Raw genomic sequence first — 27,187 nt, 5'->3', positions numbered from 1 at the left:
TCTTTCGATATGCAATTGCAAACCGATTGTTGCAGCAGCTGTCCGAGTGGCTGGTCTCAGACCATCTTGGAGGTGAACATGCTGGATGTGGAGGTCCTGGGCTGGTGTGGTTACACGTGGTCTGCGGTTGTGAGGCCGGTTGGATGTCCTGCCAAATTCTCTGAAACGCCTTTGGAGACGGCTTATGGTAGAGAAATGAACATTCAATTCACGGGCAACAGCTCTGGTGGACATTCCTGCCGTCAGCATGCCAATTGCACGCTCCCTCAAAACTTGCGACATCTGTGGCATTGTGCTGTGTGATAAAACTGAACATTTTAGAGTGGCCTTTTATTGTGGCCAGCCTAAGGCACACCTGTGCAATAATCATGCTGTCTAATCAGCATCTTGATATGCCACACCTGTGAGCTGGGATGGATTATCTCGGCAAAGGAGAAGTGCTCACTATCACAGATTTGTTCAGATTTGTGAACAATATTTGAGAGAAATGGTTCTTTTCTGTATATAGAAAATGTTTTAGATCTTTGAGTTCATCTCATGAAAAATGGGAGCAAAAACAAAAGTGTTGCATTTATATTTTTGTTCAGTGTATAACACTTTCATAGATTCCCCCAATTCACCCATATCATTTCGTCAGTAGCACTAAGGCCCCGGCCACACGAGGACGAAAACGGTCGTTTGCGTTACTGTTTAGTGTCATATAGACCGTTCGGCATCACGAGGACGACCGAATATGGCACTAAACGACTGCGGAAACGATAACGGGTCCCAAGGTGGATAGAACGGCATACGCAACGCTCTGGGGGGTCCAACGGCTCCGTGTGTACACCCTATACGATCATTTTCTGATAATGATGAGGCAATAGCCCCGCCTCTCCCCACCTCTGCTGCTCGCCCCCGCGTCAAAGTAAACTGCACACTGAATTCAGATTATTTATCTTTCTCTCGATATGGACATAAACGCGAGTGAAGTCTAATCTGACAGGACGGAGACACCTCTCAAACTACCTAAACTAGTTATAAATATGTTTATTTTTACTATTGGCCCGGGTCACTCATTACTGGATCAGCTGCTGCATGAAACAGACACTGACGCTGTCCAAAGAGAGGGAGGAAAAAGAGAGGCTCCGTGTATTTTATTATTATATTATATAGATTCGTTATTCATTTGTTTTAAAGCTCAATAAATAACAAAGAAGACCTTTGACCGGCACTTTTATAATTTTGTCCGGAAGATTTAAACTTTAATACACGTTGACTGGCGAAAAACTCTGCCCGGTTCCCTCGGCCCCCACCGCGGGGAATAAACAGAAGGGCAACCATGACAACCATGCTTCTTCGCTGCTTTTGTGGAGGAAGTTACAGCGCCACGTACAGGCTCGGCATATGTCATGCAGCTTCTCCAGCGGTTGGAGCTAAACGGAGCTGTCTCGTGTGGACAGACACTATCCGGTGAATATTGCGTGTGGACGGAAGCTTTTTTTCGATTGCGTTTGCGTTAATCCTATGCGTTTAGCCGTTTTCGTCCTCGTGTGGCCGGGGCCTAATAGCCCTATTGTCCCTGGCATTACATTTCTCTGACCAGATCAAAGCAATGTATTAGCCTCTGCGCCCACACGGACATCAATTCCAAAAACATCAATATTATTCTGTGGAAGGTGCTGCATGCTTCTTGATGATTAAGACAGCTTTGCCAATACTTTATTTTCTTATGTGGCAAATCAGCTAAAACCTGTAGGGATGTGTGAGACGGCTGATTGAGGAGAAATTATCTTTGGTCAGAATATTGACAAACTCTCTTGCAGAGGTCAAATATTTTTCACACAAGACACTGAAAGGGACTACTGGGACAGAAAAAAAATAAAGCACGAATCTAAGGGAAATACAAATCACACTTTTTTTTTCAACAACAGGTAAATAATAGACTCTGCATTGATGAATGTGAGCAAGTATGAAGCAGACTACCTATAAGCAGAACATTCCCACTGAAAGCATTTTCATTGAAATACTTAGTTCTACTTTTTATAAAATACTCAAACATGTTCAGTATTTATTTAAGTAACCGTCTTAAAGGAAATACACGATTGCCAGGAGTCAGATGAGAAGAGAGATACCGCTGTCATGTCTGTATTAAGTTCTTAGCTAAAGGTAGGAGGCAGTTAAACAGCGGTCTCTCAGTTAAAAAGCAATTGAGCCAATGAGCGCTGTCGGGGGACTAACAATTGTGAAAATAGTAAAGAATTACTTCACTCTACAATGAGCCAGGAGAGGCTTAACAACCTGGCAGTGCTTGCCATTGAGTGTGAACTGGCTAAACAGATGGACTTTAATGACATTTTAAAGGACTTGTCAAGGCTAACAGAGTCAGGAGGAGCCAAATGCATGAGGCAGGAACTTGGAACAGAAAATACTTTTACTTTGAGGAAATTCAGACAGGGCAAGGCAAAACAGAAGAAGGCTTTGCAATGAACCACATAGAAGGATCCAACTAAAAAGCACATGGACTTGAATACAGGCAGAACTCATCACATAGACAAGACACAGCTAGAGAGGGCAGCAAAAACACAGGGAGATTAAACACAGGTGGGGAGAATCAGGGCGGGCGAGACAATCGAAACAGGCGGGAAACCCAAAGACAGGAAGTAAAAACAGACATAATACAGGAGGAAAAACCTTTCAAACTCAACAGGAGACACAAAAAACAAGATCATGACTTTTCCTCCAGGATCCCACAAAGAGGAAGTCACAGAGGTGAGAAACAACAGGGGGAAAACATCTGTCTGATTTCAGGCAAGGTTAGCGTAGCTTAGCATAAGGAATTAAAGTAATGGCAAACAGCTAGCTTGGATCAGTTCAACATTCAAACACAAATCAAATAACTTGAAAATGAAATGTATAGGTTCTGCTCCACATATAAATAAGATATGCATTTAGTAGGGGGATTGAAATGATTCTCAGAGCCTTTATGCTAAGCTAAACTGGCTTGAGCCTCACATTTAACAGAAAATTGACGGTGTTGTGGTTTATTTATATTTAAAGTGTGTCTAAAGAGTGTAAATAAAGTGTTAAATATGTTATGTCAAATTAAAGGAGATGGAGGGGCTGGATTTTTTAAAGAACTTGACTACTTTCAATTATACTAAGGTACTGTAATATAAACCTATCCTGGCTTCAGCTCCACAATTATGCACTGAACTGTAGATGTATTTATCCCTAAACTCTAAATACTGGCCTACTAATAATACATCTGTTCTTTACCTTTTTTAATTACCTTTGCTGAATCATCATTTTACTTTGTGAGTTTATACTGTATGCAAGTCAATATACTGTACATTAACATTTTGATATAATAATATCAAATAATAATAATATAATAATGTAATGCAAATACAGCTGAATGAATGGACACTGGACAAAGGGCCTTGATGTCTTAATGTTAGTACTCTGCTTTAATGAAGCTGCAAAGTGCTTTGTCATTAACTTAACAGACGAGAGAGAGATTGGATGGGACCATTTGGAGCAGCTTAAACCTTTTGGATTTTAGGGAGAAAGACTGTAATGTAAGTGGCAGGAAAACTGTTTCCCAGCTGGGTTGCCTCACATAAAAAGGCTGCTTTGTGTTCTGCAGCAGCCATAGATAACACTTCAGTTATAAATTCTGTCGTCCAAATGTTAAATTATCCACTCAGTGCATCGATTCATTCTCAACGAAAAGATCTCTGCGGCAATAGATTTCCCGGACTGACATCGCAGCAATGTTTCCATGCTCATATCAATCAGTCATTTCCACCTTTCCACTTTATCTTAACTGTCTCTGCTGGCCACCAATCACCTGTCATTTTAGCACGTCAATATGTATCCAGAATTCCTGTGTGTTATCAATTGTATGAGAAGCAGCTCGGCACTAACAACTGCCTAAGAGCCCAAAGCCTTTTTAGTCATGACTCTTGTGGAACAGCACCCTGGAGATCAATGAGAGAATCGGCGTGACACTGTGAATCGAGGGGGTTGCATGGAATGAGAATTAGTCTGGAGGATCAATGCACTATAAACTATTTCACTGACAACACGCTCAGCCCAATCTCCCCTCACACAGCTATAATAAATACACTTAATTTAGCAGCAGAAGGAATGCTGACTCTGGCCAGACACATTTAAACAGAGCAACAGATATTATGTAGTAGCTCTGAACAAATCAAATGTCATTGATCAGGATCAATACTGTTTTTATTTCTGCCATGTCAGCACTGATGTTACCCCAAATCTGAGAAGGTAACTCTTATCAGATTTTGTAACATTTCTTATAATTTGTGTTGAAGTACTCTTTACAGCCCAACAGCAATTCATTAATTAAATGATCCGACATAAAAATGTTTTAAAAAATCAAAATAAATATGTTATACCTATATTATGATGGCAACATAGCATCTTTCATGCTGTATCTACCACATTTTGGAGTTAGTACGGCTAGCTACTGTTATTGGGAAAGAGTTGGCAATGTTAGTGTCTACTTTACTCTTGCTGGGTCGATTGTGCTTGGATTTTTAAATTAGAACAAAACATAAAACACAACAAAACTATTTGGTGAAGTTTGGTATAACATCTTGTTTTGGCTTGAAATACATTTGTAATGTCTTTTTTTTCCGGATGTTGATTAAAATAAACTAATGTTAACTTTGGATTTCACACAGAAAACACACACATCTCGTGCAGGAAAGTATTGGTTTATCAACCTTTCTCCTATCCATGCAGATTTCTGTTAACTTCAGAATCGTAATTGTGATATGTCAAAAATAAAATTGCAAGAAAATGGGGAGTTTCGTCATGTGGGACGACCAGTCAGAATGTTTTTATGGCAATCTATCCAGATATTGTCAGGATATTTTACTCCGGACCAAAGTGGTGTACAACTGGCAGCCCTGGATCCCAACCATTAGTGTTGAATTCAGACCAAATGCTATCATTTTCTCCACCACAGAGGCAACAGCAAGCAGAGTTAAGTGATGTTCACAAACACACATTTCACATCATTCATCAGAAATGAGGAGCAGGTCTGGCACATTTATGGGCACACTGGCATATATTCTGAAAAATAATGTTTTACAGTGTGTGAGGAAATGAAAATGCAAAATAATATTTATTTTTACTTGACGTGCACTACTTAGCTTCTGCTTACTGATGAGCCGAGTCACAGAACTACAATAAACATATTTATTTTCATTTTACTGGTACAGTGAAATGGGTGACATAAAATATTTCGATAACACTTCCTAGGAAGTGAGCAAGGAGTTGAAACAAATTAGACAAGAAGCCAAGTGGTGCTACTAACATATCAGTCGCGTGACGTCATTGGGCACAAAAATACTTTTTCCTATTGACTAACATTGGGAGGGAGCCGTCTGTAAATCATTGTATGTTTGAATTACGTAAATAATTAGCATTAGCCAAGACCAGACATGATGCTGCCATGACGGAGCGAATTGGAGGCGGGGCTTCAGGAAATATAGTAGACAAGTTCGCACCCAATGGGCCCAATGGATGCAGAAGAACGGCAGAAGATCAAGGGAAGATTTAGGTGTTTTCTTCATGGGCCACTGCAAATGTATCAGGCCCCGCCTCCAACATTGTAGCCAGTTCTCTTTATACATCCATGGATAACTCTATCTTGTAATAGGTCATTGCTACAGAGCAAGAGGTTCAAAAAGATGTTGTCACTGCTAAGAGAAGCTTACATGTTCTGCACAATCTGCTCACATTTGAGCTTTATTAGGCAGTTCCCTAATTAGAAGCTCATCCCATTGAAATACTCTGAAATGTCTCTAACAGTCCACAGAGCTGTTCCAGCACTAGGATGTACCCTATTCTTTTTTTCATTAAATGTGACTCATCTTTTTAAAATAATAAAAAACTTAGCAGCACTGCTGTTTTTAAACAGATTAAAAAAGGCACAAACTGCTCCAATCTACGAGGAGGGAACAAATCCCTGGCTAGTCCTCAGATTAATGCCCACTCCCATCATGCCTCTGGGGTTAGCTGAAAAGGCTGACACCATTAGTCACAGGGAGCAGTGAATTTCTGACAGCGCCTCATTTTCACGTCAGCTCAGTGACTGTGCTTTAGCACTAGGACACATTTTAAATAACTTATTTTTAATCAGCCCAATGTGAACATTGGAAACCTTATATGCAAATCAAAAAGCTTTTTCTTAAAGGAATAACAGCATGATTATTTAAATGTTGCATATCTTGAATAGCAATGTTCAGTATTTCACTTCAAAGCTCAACTTCAGAGACAGCTGGCGTACAAAAGGCCAGTGTCCAGAGTGTGGGTGGATTAAAATGGTTCTGCTGCATGTACGTAATGAAGTACCATAATGGAATTATGAGAGATTTTGGCATTTGTTTATTCAGGTCATTACTAAATGGCCCCACCCACGTTCTTTGAGCTCATAGCCCTGATTCAGGCTCCAGACACTCAGCTGGACTTCGCCTCACTAAAATAACTAACCCCATCACTCAGCGGTACTTTTTACTGATGCCCACAACAGCATCTGATGTTAGGGACCTAATAATGATTTATGGCTTGGCAGGAGCTGTCTGGATCTGACCTACAAAGCCAACACACTGTAACTGAGAGAAATAAGCCATAATCTCACTCCCTCCATCCATAGCCACCTGTGAGGTATATGACCTGATAGCAGTAATTATAACTGTACAGAAGGAGATCTTAACACAAATCATAGCCTTTGACATGTACAACAGCTAGTTGCCAGAAGAAGCACCACACTGTAGGTGCTGCATTAAAGGATTTCTTGAAGATATGTAAAGGTGAAAACGTACTTTTCTCCATTGATATTCCCGCACATGCAGTCATTGGTAAGAGGAGTTTAATTATGTTCATGTGTAGCCATCTGCACCTGCTCATACTTGGCAACCTTGACTACAAAATATTTAATTCAGATATTTCCAATACAAGGAAAGGTACCAGAGTAGAAAAAAACATGAATACAGATGCTTGCATAATGGGTTGATGAGTAAGAAAAAACTGTTACTATTGCAATATTAAAATCACAGGAAGCACCATATTTCTTAAAGGTTCAAATATAATTTTAAATGAAGTGTTGTGGAGCTGCATATATATTCTATAGACTAAACAACAGATATGGCACAGATTCTCTTTAAAGAAATATTTTTTTAAAGTAAACTTACATTTAATACTTTTTTAATTCAGCTGTACTTTACTTCACATCATATTGGAGTTATTGTAACCTTTACAGTCTCTGAGAATTAAGGATATACAAATAAGCGTCTATAAAATCTATTAAGATCTATAAACCCTAACCCTAAAGAGTATCCTTTTATTTGAGCTTTTAGTTTGTGTTTTTTTTTTAAATAGTAACCCCTGTCCAGAGATGGGGTCGTTACTAAAAAAAAGTAATATATTACATATTACTTTTAAAAAATAATAATATATTACACTACTTCGTTACTCTCTACATAAAGTTACTTTACTCGCAGGGCCGGCCCGCCCCTCCCTGCAGGCAGATCACGCAGACTGCTAAAGTTTCAAATGTTCTCTTTAGTTCAGTTTCCATTGTCGCATAAGCCTGATCCAGATCCTGAATGTTTTCCTATCTGACCATGGCTGTCCTCTGTCTCCTGCTATCTGTATTTTGCGCAGTATATCTCTGAACGATGGTGATTCCACTGTGCAAATGGACAACATTTCCTCTACTATGAAGGATGCTACAAGCCTGTCCATCTCTGCTTTGGTTACCGGTCCTCCAAATTCAAATTTTTGCTGCTTCGGAGTCGGCGGCGCACTCACAACATCCTCACTCTGGGTTCGGGGGTCCTTAGCTATTAGCTTCACCTTAGCATGTGTTCTTTGCAGGTGCTTGTTGAGGTTTGACGTGGTGTTTCCAGAAGTGGATAACAGCTTCTGGCCTGGACACAGTTTGCACCTCACCCTCACATTCCTGTCTATTCTTCGGACGAACTCAAAATAATGGGCATACCTCCACCCCTCGAGAGTTATCGCTGACTCAGCCATGTTTATGCAGCACTGCACGTGGAAATGTGGACGCACAAGTCGTGCAGATTACGTACATATAAACCTGCGGCGGAAACCCCTCTTGTCTGTCAGTGTAACGAAGTAACGCGTGTCGGGGCAATGTTAGTAACTGTAGTGTGATTACTGAATTATAAAAGTAACGCGTTACACTACTCCGTTACCGACAGAAATAATATTATTACTTTGTAACGCGTTACACCCAACTCTGCCCCTGTCCATATGTTTATTCTGGGGTAGTAGATTTAAACTATAGGGCTATCTACGGAGCCCCCTAGAGGACATGGAGAAGAAAAAAAAAGGGGTTTTGCGATATCTCGCAAAGGTTTTGCGAGATCTCGCAAAACATTTTTTTTTTTTTTTTCTTCTCCATGTCCCCTAGGGGGCTCCGTAGCTATCACTATGGGCAGCAACACTGTAAATATTGACAAATAAATCCAGCAAAATGGCACAAAAAAAAACTGGTAGTGGCCTGGCTGCGTGTATAATTCCCCGCCTGACTTATTGTCCAAGTCCGGCCTTGTGTAGGTCCATCTTCTGTCACTGATGACACAACATTTGTATTTATAAGTTACAGAAATCTTAAATGTACTTCTCTCTATACAGTGAATCTGTATTTTATACTGTAGTTGGTCATGACTGGGCAGAGGAGGGATCACGAACATAGCCGACTCCCATAGTTTATTCCGAGTTGAAAGGATACAGTAATCTCTTAAATCTTCAGGCAGCATATGGTGTGAAGTGTAAACAAACATATGAACTGGCATTCGTAGAGCAGTCTTGTTGACCATTCTGTGTGCAGGGCTTTAATAAAAGCTCAGAACAGCTGTCCGAGTCGCCCCCCTCATCCCCACTCCCCCACCGCGGAGTTGATCTAGGCTCCGTCAGCGGCTGTTTATTAAACCGACACTGCTGTTTGTCGAGCTCACACGGGTCTCTGTTCAGTCGACGCCAATTTAATTAAAGATTTTCAGGAACAGGCTAAACAATATCGCAAAGTTGTGTCGTAACACTCGACTGTGAAATCCTCTTATTGCCTTTTTTCTAGACTCGCTACGTTGCGATCTGCTTGGGACCAAAGTAGAGATTACTGTGCGTGCAGACCTGAGCAAATCAGCAGCGTCAATATTTCAAGTTTTCACAAATTGTCCACTTTTAGGTGTTGGGCGAGATAAATCAAGTGTGATTCAACAACTTTGAAATCATTACAACCCACACTGAACACTATACTTGTCCAAAATCACAGCCAGAGTTGGTTTTCCACGATTTATCAACAGATTAATAATGTGTATCATGCACTTATGACGGAAGTATCCATGAAATGACATTTGTAGAATGAAAGGGGTTTAGTTCTGGTCACTTTAATGGCATCACAGTGAAGCATTGGACTCAGCAGCCCGCTAGGCGATAGATATTCCAGAGTATTTTTAGTCTCCGGGTCGATCATCTGATTCTGTTACTGTGGCCCGGTGATTGCTATTGATCTGGAAAATGCAGCAACTACATGCAGGCTTAGCTTCTGTAAGGGAGTGTGTGTATGATTGAATAGACATATAGTGCTGTAATGTGTGTGACATTGCCTTTCACACACATTCTCTTAGCTTAAGCCCTGCATGTTTGCTTTGGAGAGACGTCTGCTGCCGACAGTGTGATACAGCTTCTGCTTTGATAATAATACAAAGATGCATCAGCATGTACTGTAGTGAAATGTGGCAGACAGATACCTTAAGATTGTTTACTCAAAGTAACCGTGGCACTATAAAGATGTTTTTCTTTGCACAGGAAAAACAAGCCATTATTTTCCTATTTGATCAGATGTTTTGCTTGTTAATGTCTGCATGGCTGACATTTCTGGAGGAAGCATGGGTCAAGAAGAAGTCGAAATTTGAGGCATATTGTGTGATACGCATTATTATCCAGACCTTTCCAATTGTAGGACAGTGTTTCTTTCTGCACTGGCGAACCATAGAATATGTTCAAGGGGTATTCCGCATTTTTAAGGTCTCTCCACAAGCATAGTAACGTTACTCGGACTCTCATGCTGGGAATATGCCCAGTTTACCCCTAATGAAATAATCAAATGAGTGCTGCCTTATCCCTTTAATTTTAGTGGTGGGGAAGAACTAAAAACAAAGGAATGTAAATCCCTGTCAGGTTTCATTTCTCAAATTGTTCAACATCTTGAATCCCCAGGTTATGCCGTTATATCATCATTTGCAGTACGTGATTTATACAGTGGTGCTTTTGTGAAAAGGGAGAGGAGTCATTTTGGAAGAAAAGAAGAAGCCTTGTCCCTGTTTCTAAAGGAACCCTGACACATCTGACGTAAATGAAAAAAAGAATTATCAATGTAATGCATGAACTATGATTTATTATTTATTATACATCTATCAAAAAGCGGATCAACCGTAACACATTTTTCTGGTTGCTTTTGCCATTTAGACCATCAAATGTATGTTTTTTGTAATCTAGATGTGTCTTCCTTCTCTACCCATTGGGCATGTTGGACCACACAAACACACATGCTGGCAGGGGTGGGGGTCTGTTTCGTGGGAGTGTGGGATAATATATAAAAGTGTCCTTCGTAGCGCTTCTGTTTTTCAATATAGCGGAAGAGTAACTGTATATTAATGTGTGAACATTTAAAAAGTCGTGTTAGGTCCATATTGCACAAAATGCCGGGCTTAGTAAAAAAAGCTAGAACTGGGCATGGGTCATTGTTAAACCTCAAAGTATTTCTCCATCAGTGAGTCCAATGCACATTGTTACTTAAAGTCAATAAATGTAACAGTTTAACATAGAACGATAAAAGTATTTACGGAAATCCTTTTAGTAAAAAATATATTATATATATATATAAAAATGAAAAAAAATGAAAACGCACTTAAGAGTTGTACTTCTGCACAAACACTTACAATGATATTGCTTGTTTGAAGTAAATATGTCAGCACTGTTCTTGTTGTCCTTAGTTTGAATCTTTATGGTTTATTGCACTTATTGTAAGTCACTTTGGATAAATGCATCACCTAAATGCTATGTAATGGTAAACATTATACTTGCTTTAAATTAGCATGTTAGCATGCTAAGGTTAACATTCAACTTCCACTAGTGTGGAGCTGTGCCACCTGAAACTCCCTCATTTGGACAATCAGAAACACACTACAATGTAAACCGAACAATTCAAAGTGAAAGATTACATCGCGTAAGGGTTACAAACTGTTTTAAGCAATCAGTTATTCCTGGTGCTAATTATGTTGCAAATATATCATTCTTTAAAAATGACCTCATCTTTCATCCACCAGCTGCAGCAGTTGGAGCCTTTCCAAATTCACAGTCTATTTTCCAATGTACCTACAGTATGTAGGCCAAGTACTTTTTTAGGACAGAGCATACCTCCTAATGATCAGACTGGCTCGTTGACTGTATAACGATCTGGAATTCATTTGCCACCCTCATTACAAAGCATGTTGTAATGCCTCATAATGCTAATTTTGAAATGTGACAATTATGTAAGAATAATGCATTGCTTACGCACTCCACTGCACTGCAAGTGAAGTGTTACTAAAACAAAAGATTACTGGCCTGTGTGTAATTGATATGAAATAAAAATGGATGGAATGAATTTCCAGACGAAGCATGGAACATTAAGTTAGTGTATATCAATTGTTTTAGAAATAAAAACTGTCTTTATCCATGGCCGGGGGGAATAGGCTTTCAGCTACAGAGTGAAGAAATATCCATATCCATCAAACAAACTAAATATGGGTCAGATGCAACTAGCATTGACAAATTCATTATTACCTGGGAAAAAAAATCTAATTCAAGTCCTTCAGCTTTCAGACTGATGCCTGATTAAAAAGGCAGGCTGAATGCGTAACGTCTGAATCCAATTATTTTTGGAAAGCTGCACCTTGAATGTTATATTCACAAGAAAAATAAATCCAACCATTTTGATTCAGATATGTGATCAGGTGAGAAAAAAGGAAAGAAGTTTGAACAAACATCAGTCAATACAAGAATGGTTCAATTGCTTTGATAAAATACACTGAGGGGGTTCCTGCTGACAAAAAGGGAATCATTGGAGATAGATTTAAGAGAACAATCCTAATTGGTCTTTGAGAGAAGTATTTTGTACATTTGTATTTTGGTCTTTAACAAAAAGACTCAATAAAACACCTCAAGTTTTAGATCCTCAGTTACAATGCCAGGTTTAACAGGCAGGTGATTGAAGTTAATTGTCTTGTATTCTGCTGTAAGGCTGCACAATTAATCAAAATGTTATCGAAAGAGCAACACAGACAAATGCAAACGCAATATTTGGTAAAGGCAACATATGTGAGGATATCTGATTCAAGTATTGTTGCACTGCAGAGAAGTCCCAGCCTATAAAAACAAATCTAGAGGGGGGGGGGAGATACTCCGCCTGGAGGGAATTTGGGGACTTTGGCCATTGCAGACCATTAACATGCACAACAACCTATATGACACTCTAGAAAAAGTAGTATACTGTAATAGTAGTCTTTAAATAAAACATCCTTGTATGGTACAGATCCTAATTGTAATTCATTTGTTAAAGTACCCTTCAAAATTGAAAATCATATCGCAATTGCATTATCACTTTCAACAATCGCAATGAGTTACTTGTCCTAATCTTCCAGCCCTACAACGCTGCTTTGTAAACAACCCATAAAGAAAAGTAAGCACAGAACATATAGCTCTGCTATTTATTCAAACAGATGCAGTCAAGCTGTCATTGTTTTCCTCGCTCTACCCACTGGATCTGTCTCCAACATGCACTCTAGTTTGGAGAAGAAACCGCCTGACTTAAGAACAAAAACAATCGCGTTTACTTCACACTTAGGGAGCTGCGGTTTGCAGGAAAACAAACCCAAACAGAGCTTGATACCTTCGTTATAAATGGACCTGAGGTGCCACTGCCTCCAGCCACTAGGACAAGAGCTGAATCTGTGTTCAAATCAGATGAGTATCTATGCACCTGTTGTATGGGAACCTGCTCAACGTTTAGTGAGGTAAACAGCATTCATGTCAGACTAGCAGTCAATAGCTTCATCAGAGAGGTAAGAGATAAGGAGGGTTTCATTTGAAATCACCTCAGTAGTATTTATTGTTTTGTTGTGCTCCAGCAGTGGCAGGAAGTTACTTACATTTAAATGTGTTAGTCTGTCACTATGACAAGAAGTACATTTAGTTGAGGATGTTTTTGAAAAAGAGTGAATCTAATTAGGATCGATGTAGTTTTGCCGTGGAAAGTATTCAATCATTTCAGGAAATATCAGCCCACAGCTGACAAACTACTTAGACAAAGACATATGTTGACTATCATTGTTTTCCTGAGAAGTACCTTTGTCAAGCATGTATAGTACATAAAAACACATTTTATGCAATTATTTAATTCAACAGTGAATAGGCTTTTTCAAAAGCTACCCTCCCACAGAACTGCTCAAGGATATGTTGCATACAGTACACGGGAATCTGTTTAATGGTATACAAACACCACAACAGTAACATGGCAAACTCTGCTCATTGACTGACTGAGTCCGCCCACACAGAACAAGTAGAATACGGTATCAATACAGAGGAACACATAAGAACCAATTCTATATAACACACCTGGGAACAGCGGATGTATTTTATATAACGCAATCATTTTAAAACTAGTATTGATCAATATTATATAAATAAAACCCAAATCTAGGTTGGAAAGAAGCCAATACATTCATAAATAAATAGATATATAAATAGACATAAATACCAACATAAACATTACTAGAAATGCTTATTTTTAAAGATGAATATTTTCCAGGAGGGAAAATATGAACAGGAAGCAGATTTGCTTTTATCAACAAATACAAATCAGATTTTGGGCAAACAGCGGCAGACTGTGATTATATGGGAACCTCAAACTAGAAGATGCATATACATTTTGGCATTATGAGGATTCAACCCTTCCCTGGATAAACAGGGAGTTCAAATGAACAGGAACAACTCAACCAAGAAAGCATAGAAGAAGAAATCCATGAACGATATACCAAGCAGAAAATAACATTCCAGCGATTGAACATGGCAACAAAGGAAAGCTTCATAACACGCATGTACATCGTCTTGATTGCTTTGTGAACGCTCACTTGTAAGGGTGGGGGCGATGTAGGTTTTTGGTCTTGGCTCTCTTTGAAAGTCCGATCCGGAGGGGCCTGCTGCATGTTCTCAGGGGCTCCAGTCTCTTGTATTGCTCGGGCTGTCCTGCAAACATCAAATATGAGCTAAGCGTGTCAAGTGGTGGAAGACAGTGTTGATGACCCAAGTGCAGGTACACAGAATCACTCTGTAGAAAATACATGTGGATAATCACAAGAAAGAAAAGACACAAGGGTAGCAGGTGAAAAGAATCAGACAATCAAAGAGGTGGGAAAACACAGAGACAGGAAGTAAAAACAGACATAACACAGGAGGTGTTTCTCAATGTCGAGGAAGGCTGCTCCAGAGCCACTATTTCAAGGATGCTACGTCATCGAGTGCCGCCGAAGGACTGTTCCAATGTCCAGGATGCTTGGAATTCTACCGAGGCTGCACATGTGTAGACTCCGCGGTCTTAAAATCCCCACAATGCTTTGACCAATTTCCAAATCTTTGGCGGAAATCGCACTCTATTTAAGGCGGGGCCTCGCATATGACGCACACCTGTTAGCCTGTTCCACAATTCTTCGTTTTCCGAGGCTAGGAAGGATTCTTGCATCGCTTCAAAAGGATCTGACTCGGAGGGACTTGTCCTACCAAGGAAGCGCCCTCGACATTGAGAAACACTTTTCAATATAAAACAGGAAACAGTGCCACACCATAACAAAGCGTGATTTCAATCAGGAAGACTACTTTCTCACTCCTCCAGCTGCCTGTAATAAGCCAATCATGGGCGTCCGCTCTTTTAGATAACCAACTTCATTTTGCAATGCCTTTGAACAGCCAATCATTGTGCTGCTGTTAAACTTTGAATACGTTCGCTTCTCTCCTGCTATCAGCAAGCTTCAAAAGTCCACTCCTCGCCAAAACCAGATCATCAGTGTCCTTTTCATCCCATCTACATTACAACAAGTGTTGGGTTCTATTCTACTTACGTCTAAGCCTCCCCTTTCAAATATATGACACATCACGATGGGGTCTAATCACCAAAATCTATTTGCATGTCTATCATTTTTTGCTCAATCAAAATAAGTCTCTCCTGATGGAAATAATCTAGGACTGTGAGCTTGCAATTAATCAGGAAACCTTATTGCTGAATGTTTGCAATGGATTGCATGGCATTGAGGAGGCAGAGAGCGCGTAGAAATGAGCACGATCTACATGTGATGAACTAACTCTAGATCACTGGATATCCGTGAGAACTGTGACTACCTCGGTGTAACAGCACAACTATAATTGTTCGCTTTGTGATTAAAAACGGAGGAAGAACACTATGCGCCAGTTTCTTAAGGTTGCACAGTGGTGGGAGATTGCAGTGAGGACACTACTGTAGGAACAGATAGTGCTGGCAGTACGAGATATTATGCCCTGTGTAGTGCACATTACACAGAGGGGAATGTTACAGTGGCTTTGTTCATGTTTTAAATGTCGTAACATTGTTGGACTTCAGGCCAATAACCTGTGATTAATCCTTCTTGATTATGTTTAATCTCAGATTTTTACTGTGATACATTTTTCATTCGATTGACAGCATTCAAATAAACACAATATATAGCAGTCCTGTGTGCCTGGTGCCCTGCATTGAGCATTTGTTTGGGCCCCAAAGCCCCACAGAATATTCTGGCTCTTGGTTTCTGTTAGAGGTTGTAAAGAACTAATGGTGATGGTTTATTTTCCTTTCCAAAGCTGACAAGATTAACATAGTCCTTCTCAATGTGCGGAGACAGAAGGCATGCTATTAGACTTGATTTATTTCCTCATTCTGACAAGGTGAACACATCTCATCTCCTGGTACACAGGTTGTTAGCCTGATGCTCCTTTTAAACATTCAGAGGACAGCACACTTAACTCCCAGCAGACACACTGGGGTTTATAATGCAGCAGAGAGCAGCTGCTATGCTTGCTCACATACTTTTGTTTTTCTTTCTTTTACGTTCTCAGTTTACTTTTATGTCACAATATGGTCAAAATACCATACTCTGAAAAGTCACTACAATGATTCATAGAATGGTCAACTAACAATATGGAAGGACATTAAAAACCTTTCATATTATTTTTAAAGTGGCCTTTCTTACAGAATCTTGAAACCTACATTCTATCAATAAAATGCTCAGGGTCTTTTGTCTGCAACTACAATAACAACTCACTGTGGCTCAGTTGATCCACGAGCGGCTGACACCCGAAGGACGGGGACCACATTATCTTTTTCTGCTCCATCTCCCGGGTGTCTGAAAAATAAACACATTGACGGTTAGAGACAGCGAGACCTGCTAAGTCTGTCTTTTTTATTTCTCTGTTTATCCTTAAACAACATTCATGCCATTGTTTTCGTTCAATGGCAGCTAATTAAGGGAAATTAATATTTGAACATTAATGACAGGAAGCTGAGTCAATATGAAAAGACAAATCAATAAAAGCAATTGTATTTCCTCAATGAATTAACCTAGCTGCCCTTTTGAAAGCCTGTCACCCGACAGTCTGGAAAATAAACGCGGTACTGCAAACACTGGAACAAAAGAACACTTAGCTCTAATTAAAGCAATCTCAACCACCGTTTTTCAGACTTTAATTGAATTGTTTATTTTTGCTTCAAAGAAGTTTTCCGGTCGACCGAACACATTTGAATTAGTTTCACCCTTGTTACGAACACTGATTACTGGGACGCTTATTTTCTTCCCAAAGACATAATACACTTTTTTTGGCTGACTTTAATCTTTTGAAAAAGAAAACAACAAACCTTTCTGTTTCTCTGCAGGGCGCATGGATGTTTCCTGGCCCAGGTGGCTGCCGAGGGGCACCTCCTGCTCCCCGCCCCAGGGGCCAGAGGGACGAGAAACCACTGCATCACCTCCACACATCTCCAGGCTGCCGGCTTCATCCGCATCATCTGAACAGCATGCAACACACAGCTAATCATTAGTATGGGAGCAGTGTGTGATGCTTGAGGTTTCTCTGGCATTTTGTTTCCACATTATTGTGGTGTCAAAAAAGACAAATCAAAAAACTGACGGTCTGTTCTCTATCCTATTGTCATGTTTTATCTGAAATGTGTAATTATTCAAAGAGGACTTTGATTTCTAACTTTTGCTGAATTGACAGTGTTGTTTATTACAATTAGTTCTGTGCTTAAAATGTGACTTGACTCTATTGAAAATGTAAAGAATTGTTAACATTTTAAAAGAAATGTTTACAATATTATTAAAAAGTAAAATCCTATGGTAAAAAATATTTGCCTTGAGTTACATTCAAATATTATTATATTTCCAGTAGCAAGCAAAAAGTTGTGGTTTTGTCGGGGGTTACTGGATGCATGATTTTGTTAGCAGTCACTTCCTGGAGGGTTGTTGTGACCATGAGGTTTCCAAGCAACCAGATAAGACTCTCGGCATCAAAGCAAATAAGAGTTTTCCCCCCCAGAAAAGTCAAAATATTGTTTTAAGATTTGCTCACAGAGCTACAGTTCTACTTCAGTTTCAGTATCTATTGCACTGTAGGAAACAAATAATATGTTTACTTAAATCATCAAACTATTGTGTTTATAATCGATATACTTATTTATCTGTTTGTATTTGTGAGTAAAGCATTTGAAAGGCAGCAACCGACTCGCAAAGAAAATGATGTTGGGAATGTCATATGATGTTTGTACTGAACACATTGTGCATATTAATCAAATATGAGGTCAACAATAAATAATACAGCGGCACTTGTAATTAAACATGGATAGCCATCAATCAGAATGGTCAAAGAAAAGTTTCTTTTGGTGTTTACAGCTGTACCTCATAACTGATGTCAATACTACTGGAACCAGTCCTTTGTTATAATATGGATGCATTCATTGTGTTCTGCTTGCAGTTACCTGATGATGTGTCTCTATAGCTTCCTCCTTCTGGGCTTCTGAGATGTTCTTCTTTGCAGATTGAAGTGTCATCCTTCAGGGCTTCAGTTATATCTATAACCTGCTCAGGTGATGATGCTCTGCTCTCACTCGCCAAATCACCCAGACTGATTTCAAAATACAAGTTCAACTCTCGCAACACCATGTCAAACTGTTTTTTCATCTCAAACTTTTCGTCGTTCACATCGGAGGCTAGACTGTCGCTCTTGGAGGGAACAGGGAAGGGCGTTGATCGTGAGTCTAGCTCAACCCCGAAGCACTCAAAGGAATTCAAGGATGATTCACAGTTAGGCTGTTGCTCTGGACGACCAATAGCAATGACATGGGCTGATGATGCTGGGATACATTTTGGGAATTGATTATAACTGGTATCTTGACTTAAAAATCCCTTTGCCATGTTCTCAGTGTGACATTCAAATACATCCATCTCCTTCTCCTCCTCTTCTGGTACCTCCTCCTGCTCATTGCTCTCTGCCTCTGGCATAGAGTGTTGAAGTTGTTGCTGCCCGTCTAGGCTTGTAAGGAGAGGGCTGTTGCTCAGGCCATCCTCATATTCAAGTGAGAGCTGGATCTTTTCGAAAGTGTCAAAGCCCCCCGGCACACGGTCGTTGAGAGTTAAGGCAGATGGCACAGGGGAAAATCTGTCAGTAGCGTTTAGGGCTGTGGGGTTGCTGTCAGCATTTTGTAAATGGTGTAATTTATGAGGACTTGGCACAACTGCATCGCTTGTTGGGGGGGAAGTGAAAGCCGAAAGGTCCTCTTTATTTTCAAGCATGAATGTCTCAGCTCTGTGTTGGTAATCAGAGAAACAACTAAGCTTGTTTTCTTGTTTCTCGTCGATTTTGCTTGTTTTGTCCTCTGTACAATTACTGATGCATTCCTCAGTCATGTCTTCTTTCTGTTGTTGATCATGCTCAGATTTCTCTAATATCTCTAAATATTGCACATCAGTTTTAACACTTGCCTCTTCTCTTTCCTGTTCCTCTGTTTTCCCTTCCATTGTTGTTATCACAACATTGTATGAGTGATCAGAGAAGTATTCAACGTTATTTCCCAATTGCTCATCAAGGTGTGTGAATGTGTTGCCATGTTTACTTATATTACCCTCTGTCCAGTCGATGTATACCATGCAGTCACCAGTTGGTTCTTCAGTTGCGTGTTCTATGTGATTTTCTATTTTGTGCAGAAGATTTCCCTCCATGACTGGTGAGTTTTCAGTTCTTATTTCTTCTTTGAAACTTGTAATTCCTTCTCTTTCCTTCATCTCAGTTTCCCCATCCATTCTGGCCATTTCATCATTTGTTACAAAATATTCAACCTCCTGTGTCTTCGGACTGACAGGAAAACAGCTTGACTGATCCGGCTCTTTCATCTGATCTTCCTCAGTGTCATGGTTTTCTTGTGTTCCACCCCCTGCAGGAGGAGGATGGGCTGGCCTACATGGACTTCTGCAGGGGCTGGATTGCCGGTGACAGCTGCCTTCGTTGCCAGTCGTTCTGTGTGTTTCGTCTGTGGTGAGTAAACAAGCCTGTGGATCTGAGTGTGACTGCCATGAGATTTCTTTTTCATCTCTGCACTCTGTTCTGTTTTGGTGATTAAACTGGTCAGGAGCTGAAACCTCCTGTGACAGCCCGAGGTCACAACAGAGCGTAAGCTGTGTTTCCATCTCGCAGACTTTTTCCGATGCAAATAATTCCACATCTGCAGTGCTCTCTGAGTTTCGACGTTTCTCTTCAGCCTCCTTGTCAGTTTCAATCCAGATTGCAGGGTCAATTACACTGAAAGGGCTTGCCTCATTATCTCCTCCAGTAGGCCCTTGACTGATTCTTGCAGGCAATGGAGTGTCTGTTGTGTGATCAGCCGTTTCACTCCCGGCTTTCGCTATCATCTTGCCAGCAGCATGCTCTCCTTTAACCGCACAGAAGTCTTCGGCTTCGTGACTCACACTCTCAATTGCAATATTTGTGGCTAATACCACATCATAACAAACAATTGATCCTTCAGCACATTCAGCAGCAGAAGGGATGGAGCTCTTGCTCGTGGCATTCTCATTATCACTGCCTTTTGTTTCCTCCTCACAGACGGCAACATTTTCCTTATCACAGATATGCAATTGTAATATTTCTTCCTCATTTTTTACACTTTCTGCCAAGATCCCAGAGGGATGCTCTTCAGGGTAAGAGCAGAATAATTTAGAGTCTGTATAATCAGGGGAAGATGTTGCGCTGCAACCCTCTGCCTTTTCTTCAATGAGAAGGATATTCTCACTAAATCCGAGCTCACCCCTCTTCTGATTACTCTCAGATTGGCTCCATGTATCGCAGAAACCTGTGTCATGTGGCACATCTTCAACATTGCAATCAGACTGACATCTGACCCTCTCAACACTTGAACTGAAGGTGAATGCTTGGATTTGACTGACACTGTTTTGCACCTGTATCCCATCTTCGTCATTACTTGCTTGAAGACTGCAACCACCAGGGGGCTCGTCTTCAAGTGATTTCCCCAGCCGATTGCAATCAGGATGACTGGACGTTTCTTTTGAAGTGAAAGACTCTGCTAATGCCCCACCTGCATCATCTTCCATGTATACACTGAGTGTGTTAGTCTCAGAAACTGAACCCTGCTCATCCATCAAAAGAGGTTTGGAGCTTATTTCAGCAGAGATCACACAGACTTCAGATGATCCTGTATGTGCGTCGTCAGTGTGTGAAGTAGTCAACCTACTGATAGGGGTGACAGTCAATTGAGTGTCTTTAAAATCCCCACATTCTGCCATGGATTCTAGGCCCGTATTCTCCTGCAAGATAGTTGTTGATGATGGAGAGCTGATGGCTTTCCTAAAAGTCAGAAGCTCTGGGAAGTCAAACCTGCTCTTGCCACTGTGGTCGTTTGTCATCGTGCAATGTGTCCTTGGTCGCTTGGGGGAGGGAGGTGCAGTAAGCTCAATCTGGGTTTGTGGACTTATATCTTCTTCTGTGATTGTATCCATCTTCTCCAATTTACTGAACCTGAAATAGAAACAACTGGAGTGTGAACACTGCATCAAAAAGCCACACTGCTCAGATCAATAATTATCACTCTATCAAAAGAATGGAATCATGTCAATAATGTTTCCAATGCACTGCTTACTATTAGAAGATAACATTTCTAGAAAACCAATTCCACGGCTGAATCTAGTGATTCAAAATAGGCTGGTTAATGATGGTGTTGTAATCTTCAGCCTGTACTATAGTCCATGATTTGTCTGTATTAACATAATAGCCTATGTGCAAGTAATCCCACGGCAAACCACAACAACATAATATGCAGTCCGTGGATTTCCTATACCGCAGCAGATTGTTACACAGCATGATTCTGATTCACTGTGCAGAATACAGAGATGGCACTGTGGCACTGTCACTGCTCTGCTGCCTCTCTATTATAACACCCCAATCAGGAACTGCTGGGAATCCGTTTTTGACAATGCTATCTTTGTTACACACATTAGGCCATTTAAAAATCAAACGTGCTGACTTGATAGAAACTCGATAGAAAAAAAGCACAGGTGTTTCTTATCACATAGATGATAGATGTTTCAATAAAATGTCCCTGTGAGCCATGACTGTGTTTCTGTCAGCTGTTTAAATACTCTAGTCTAGTCAGTACTTTACAGTGTGAGATTTGTTGAGCTATTTTTGATATATCAAGCAATAAAGGATATCATAACAAAATAATAATACACAAAGCTCTCTCTTAAGACAAATAAATTGCAGTGTTAATGCAGTGTGGACTGATAAGTTTCACCAATGTTACTATGGGCAGCTATTGCTATCCTTAGATAAAGGTGTAAGATGTTCCTTTAGTTATCTAGCCTATATGCTAGATTTGAGCCAGCAAGAACAAGTGTACAAAATGACTGAAAAAACAACAGTATTTTAAGAAATGTATGAATTATATTTTTGAACAAAACAATTTCCATAACTTAAGCCACTAATTCGCCATTTAACGTTTGATAACCTAAAACAAATCATATGCAGCTAATGTTAGCATAAGCAAACCTTTTAAACTCAATAACGTAATTTGTAATTTCGGATATTAAAGATAACAGTCGCTGATATTTTAAGCTAGTAATATATTTTACTTAACATATATATTTTTAAGCTACTTACCTTCTAAATAAATCTATAATAGAGCTCAACATACCTAGCCAAGTATCCTGTTGTGGCTATCGTTAGTTTCTGGTCCTGACGTTTCCCCGGTGTCCTGTATGTGGCGCCAAACTGCTGCCGCGGAACAAAGAAGGACTCCCTTTACGTTAATTAATGGTTTAGCTAGCTAACATAGCCTTCTTGTATTGTCTCAGGTTAAATAAATTAGGAAAAGTTTATATATTGCTGGAATGTGCAGTAAAATCAGTTAACAAATAGTTCAATATAAGTGTCGAATATGAACACTAGTAGGCTATTTGTATTTGTTATTCCTGCTGCCTTTATTTGTAACTTATTGTTTGCGACATCATGCTAATGACATACGGTCTTTGGCTAATACTCAACCAAAAACAGGGAGCGAAAGAGACAGAGATGCACTCCCCTCCCTCTCTCTCTCTCTCTCTCTCTCTCTCTGTATCGGTCTCCTCCTCTCAGTACATCAGCACCAGTGTGTGTTTAGCAACATCATCCTACGGACCCGCACCGCTTACTTTCAGTCGAGACTGACTTTTGTCCCACAGCCCCATAGAATTAAACAAAACACTCGACAACATTATAAAGCTACTAGTGGCTCGACAGAAGAGCAGTTTCAGATCTTTTGAATCGCTTATTTTTTCCCGTCCTCGCAGGTTTCTTGGACCACTCCAGACATCAGACCAGACTTCTCCCGTTGACTCGGCACTCTCTCAAGGTAGGTTGGTTATTAAACTAGAACTCTTTCTGTGCTTGAAGAACATATAAACATAGTATTGCACATTGACATGCATGTTTCAACCTGCAGTGCGTCACCCTTTAGGCTAATTTATGGGTTAATTAGAGGACTAAAAATACGCAAATTACAATAACGACACAAAATTCAAAATTCAGCCTTTTATATATTGCCATATGCACGTTTTGCACGTAAATCTTGTCTGCATTGGATAAACATGGTTATCTCTTGCTCGGGTGACTAACTAGTAACTAATCATACACACATAGCCTACACACCAGGATTTAGATTCAACTACTAAAGTGTAAAGACTGGGGTACATTTGGATTGGTGACGTCTGATTTATGCAATTCATGCAGACTGTGAGAATTCTGTCGACTAAAATTGTGACTTTTGCGTGGGATGTCTGCTTGGCACGACGTGGTGTGATTCTGGTGTAGTTTGGCACTGGTGCTGATGTTGCAACAGGGTGTGTGTGTGTGTGTGTGTGTGTGTGTGTGTGTGTGTGTGTGTGTGTGTGTGTGTGTGTGTGTGTGTGTGTGTGTGTGTGTGTGTGTGTGTGTGTGTGTGTGTGTGTGTGTGTGTGTGTGTGTGTGTGTGTGTGTGTGTGTGTGTGTGTGTGTGTGCAGGTGGGGGTGTGGTATGTCCTTTAGCCCACATCATCCTCACAAGGAAGCCACTTTTTTGCAAATCAATCATCCACCAGCCTCTACTGTATGCTTGTTGTGCCCCCACCTCTCATACACACACAAACACACATTCATTCACATACACAACACACATTTCTAGACAATAAAGGCAGCAGGATTACACAGAAGTCTCCCAGATTTGCATGGATCAAACCCTCTAACTGCATTATTCCTATCTAATGTTGCTTCTCTTGGCTGGGGCTCTGCCTGCATCTCAAGGTCATCCCCTGTTTGTAAATGCTGGTGAAGGGACAGATATATATTAGCCATCCGCCCGGCTCGGGGGCAGGTCTGGCTGTAACAGGACTGTAAAATGTGTCAGTCCACACCTGTCTGCAGATACAGCTATGATTTATTGTCATTGTGTCTCCCAGTGGGCTAGAAGACAAAGGGTAATGACTCAGGTGTGTTGCTCTGCTCTGCATTGCTCTGCAGCCTAACCAAGTGTCTCGTCCCAGACTCTTTTCTTTTTTTGGCTAAAATGAAGCACTGACATCTGCTGATAATGCAGCTTGCTGCTTGCTTCCCCCCCTTGTAGAAGTGAGTAACTGGTGCAAACCATTCCCATCCAAGCATAGAATTAAGAGCTAACAGGGGGGAGGTAGGGGTGTGTTCAGTGTTGTGTGCAAAAAAGAGTCATGCCTCTGAATCCATGAAATATCATGATTTTTTTCACATCACTTTCCTAGCATTTATCCTTTTAACTGTGATTTATGCAGCTTATGCTTGTACATCTTTTACTGCTAAATAATTTGTAGCTGGATATATAGAGGGGATTTCATCATTATCACATTTGCAGGCTGTTGATTGTCAAGCAGTTGCTAAGGGGGAACATTTGTTCAGTTATCAAACATTTAAAGATGTTTCTCATTCCATTCCTTCTTCTATTGCAGTACAAGGTTGATGCATGTTCAAAAGAAAAATGAGAGAGGCTCTCGCATAGCTCTGAAAATTGACAATTAGACAACGGTCTGATATGGAAGACAGATTTGATGGGATCTTGCGAACCTGCACACAAATGTGTATTCTCTTTGTGCCAAACTGACCGTCACACAACTCAGATCTGTGAGGACCGTCACAAAATGAAAGTCTTTACAAAGTAAAAGGCGTAGGAAGATGATGTTGTGAAAGTGCTCCGCCATACCATGTTGCCACTTGCGTCACTTTAGAGGTTGTGCAGTTGCAGGTTTTATATAAGCAGAGCTGAGTGGGCGGTATTAAACAAATGTGTGATTTATTTAAGTGTTAGTTTTCTTTCTGGTACATCCTAAATAAACACTGGAGATAAATGATTGTGCAAGAAGTAAAGTAATCGCATCTTATCATAATAGCAGTTTATTGTATGATATGGAAAGAAATATCATGGATGGTGACGTAAAGCTGGGCCACCAGACATTATACAGATATCGTTTTGCATCTTTCAACGTAATAATTCCCCGGATGCTTTTCGAAGTTGTGTATGCTGACAATATGCTGATGTATGCTTGTGATGCCTTCAAATGCACTACTTTAGATTAATACTTAATGATGATTTCCGTAGGTTGCACACAAATACCCTTACATACTATGAACAATTGTATACATTCACATACCTGCTGTTTAGGTACAAACGGACGTGCACACACACACAGGCACGTTATGGCAGTGCACATCTCTCGGGGGACACACCTGTCTCCCTCTGAAGCTGCAGTGCCCAGGCTCAGCCCACCCTGTCTGGCAGCCGTAAGAGAACAGTGTTGGCAACTTGCTGTCAGGCCTCCTCACTTTCACTGCAGCACTTAGGGACGTTTCATGTAGCAGGATGTTTCTGATCGCTACGCGCAGAGAAAAGAGTTGACATATTCAGACAGTAAAGTTCAACCCATAACTGCATGGTAATTAGTATTGCTGCAGGTCTGATATTCTAATTTACAATTCTCTAGTCAGTGCGTGTTTGTTAACCCTTGGGACAGAAGCTGAACACTGGGTAGCATACTGACTCATGCTTCAGGATCATTCTAATTATTCCATTATCAAATTATTTTGGCATATTTTTGTTGCACTCACTGGAGTAACAAAATATTTGTTGGAACACTAGAGAGGTGCAGGAATGAGTCCTTAAACCGAGATATGAGTTCGCATTTTAACATCTTTTCATTGGATGCCTGTAATAAGATCTGTGGTTAACACAAGCTGAAGAGATGTTCACGTTTTGTTCTACGACATCATTTACGTCAGTAATTACCCCAGTGATTATTGTCTAAAGCTTCTGTGTGTCATAAAAACAGGAGTTGCTAACAATTGACTGAGTTCCACTAGGACCCATCATTACGCCTAACATTAGCTCCCTTTAGCTTAGTCATTCGCCAGCAGTCAGCCTACTGTGACGAAGTTCGTTTAGCCTAGCATTAGCTTGTTACTTCTAGTGATGCCATTCTTATTCCCATAAATCTACCATAAATGGTTTTAGTATCATAAATGTTTCTTATTAAATCATGTTGAACCGAAGAGAAAATTGTCAATTCTACCAAGAAATAAAGCATTTACTCAAATGACAAACACTTATGCAAGGGCATGCCAATGTTTCTGTCCTTCAATTGATGTGTTCGCATCATTTTCACATATCAAAGACACATATTCTGAACTCTAGACGAACAGTTATGCTGCTGAATCATTTTAGTTACTGTTGAAACATTTCAGAACACCACTTGTTTTGTTTTCCACACTGAAACACACACAGGGTCAGTTATGGAGGAGGGAATTGTCCAACTTCCTCTCCTTTCTTTTTCAGAGGCTTCTGAATGCACTTGGGCTGCTCTGCAGGTCACATCAACACACGGCTGATTTCTTTGCTGCCAAAAAGCTTTGAGAGGTGCAAGGTTTTAATCTGAACACTTTTGTGCTCATATTACTGTGGCATAGTTACTTTACAGAGAATGATCTCCTCACACACAGCATGTTATTAGACTGCATATTGGTCCAGAGGGCTGCACATCTAGGGGAGAAGTCTCTCTCTAGGTGTCTCTCACCTAAATAAATTACCCATAATTCGTGGCAAATGTGTTTCGATGATATCAAGATTTTTTATGTCAAGTGTCCATTTTGAAATGAAGGCTTTTTAAGCTCATTATCATTGTCCTGTATTAAGGTCCTTGCTTCACACAAATGCAGGTGACCGAAAATGCTGCATATCGCTTAATAATTCATCAATACGTGCTTGCGTGCTTGCGTGCATGCGTGTGTGTGTTTGTCTGTGATTTTTAGGATTTTTAAGCTATTACATTTAATAGGATTCTTTTTTTTCTGTTTTTAAATGAAATTGTTGCATTGTTTCCCTGATTAAATAGCGTTTTCTATGCACCGTTATCCAATAAGTACATGCCTTATTAACATAAGAACAACGTAGCTATTGTCTTACCTGCAGTGGTTTGATTCCTAACAAATGAATCCCTACTTTTGT

General features: G+C 40.2%; 2 protein-coding genes across 2 annotated transcripts in view; one reads left to right on the top strand and one right to left on the bottom strand.

Moving 5' to 3' along the window:
* LOC117554236 overlaps positions 1 to 19,049 on the bottom strand; it is a 60,654-nt gene extending 41,605 nt beyond the window's left edge. Inside the window, exons 1-3 of the mRNA XM_034228560.1 lie at positions 18,122 to 19,049; positions 17,003 to 17,152; positions 16,413 to 16,493 (exon numbers count right to left, since the gene is read on the bottom strand). Of these exons, the coding sequence (XP_034084451.1) occupies positions 16,413 to 16,493; positions 17,003 to 17,152; positions 18,122 to 19,049 (1,159 nt within the window). The remainder of the gene's footprint in view (positions 1 to 16,412; positions 16,494 to 17,002; positions 17,153 to 18,121) is intronic.
* A 3,726-nt stretch (positions 19,050 to 22,775) lies between these two features.
* vsnl1a (visinin-like 1a) overlaps positions 22,776 to 27,187 on the top strand; it is a 44,081-nt gene continuing 39,669 nt past the window's right edge. The window contains exon 1 of the mRNA XM_034228743.1: positions 22,776 to 23,041. The gene's annotated coding sequence lies outside the window, so the exon portion shown is untranslated. The remainder of the gene's footprint in view (positions 23,042 to 27,187) is intronic.

Source organism: Gymnodraco acuticeps, unplaced genomic scaffold (assembly GCF_902827175.1).
Source record: "Gymnodraco acuticeps unplaced genomic scaffold, fGymAcu1.1, whole genome shotgun sequence".
NCBI lineage: Eukaryota > Metazoa > Chordata > Actinopteri > Perciformes > Bathydraconidae > Gymnodraco > Gymnodraco acuticeps.
The sequence above is the reverse complement of the archived record's forward strand: the minus strand, read 5'-3'. Positions and strand labels throughout refer to the sequence as shown.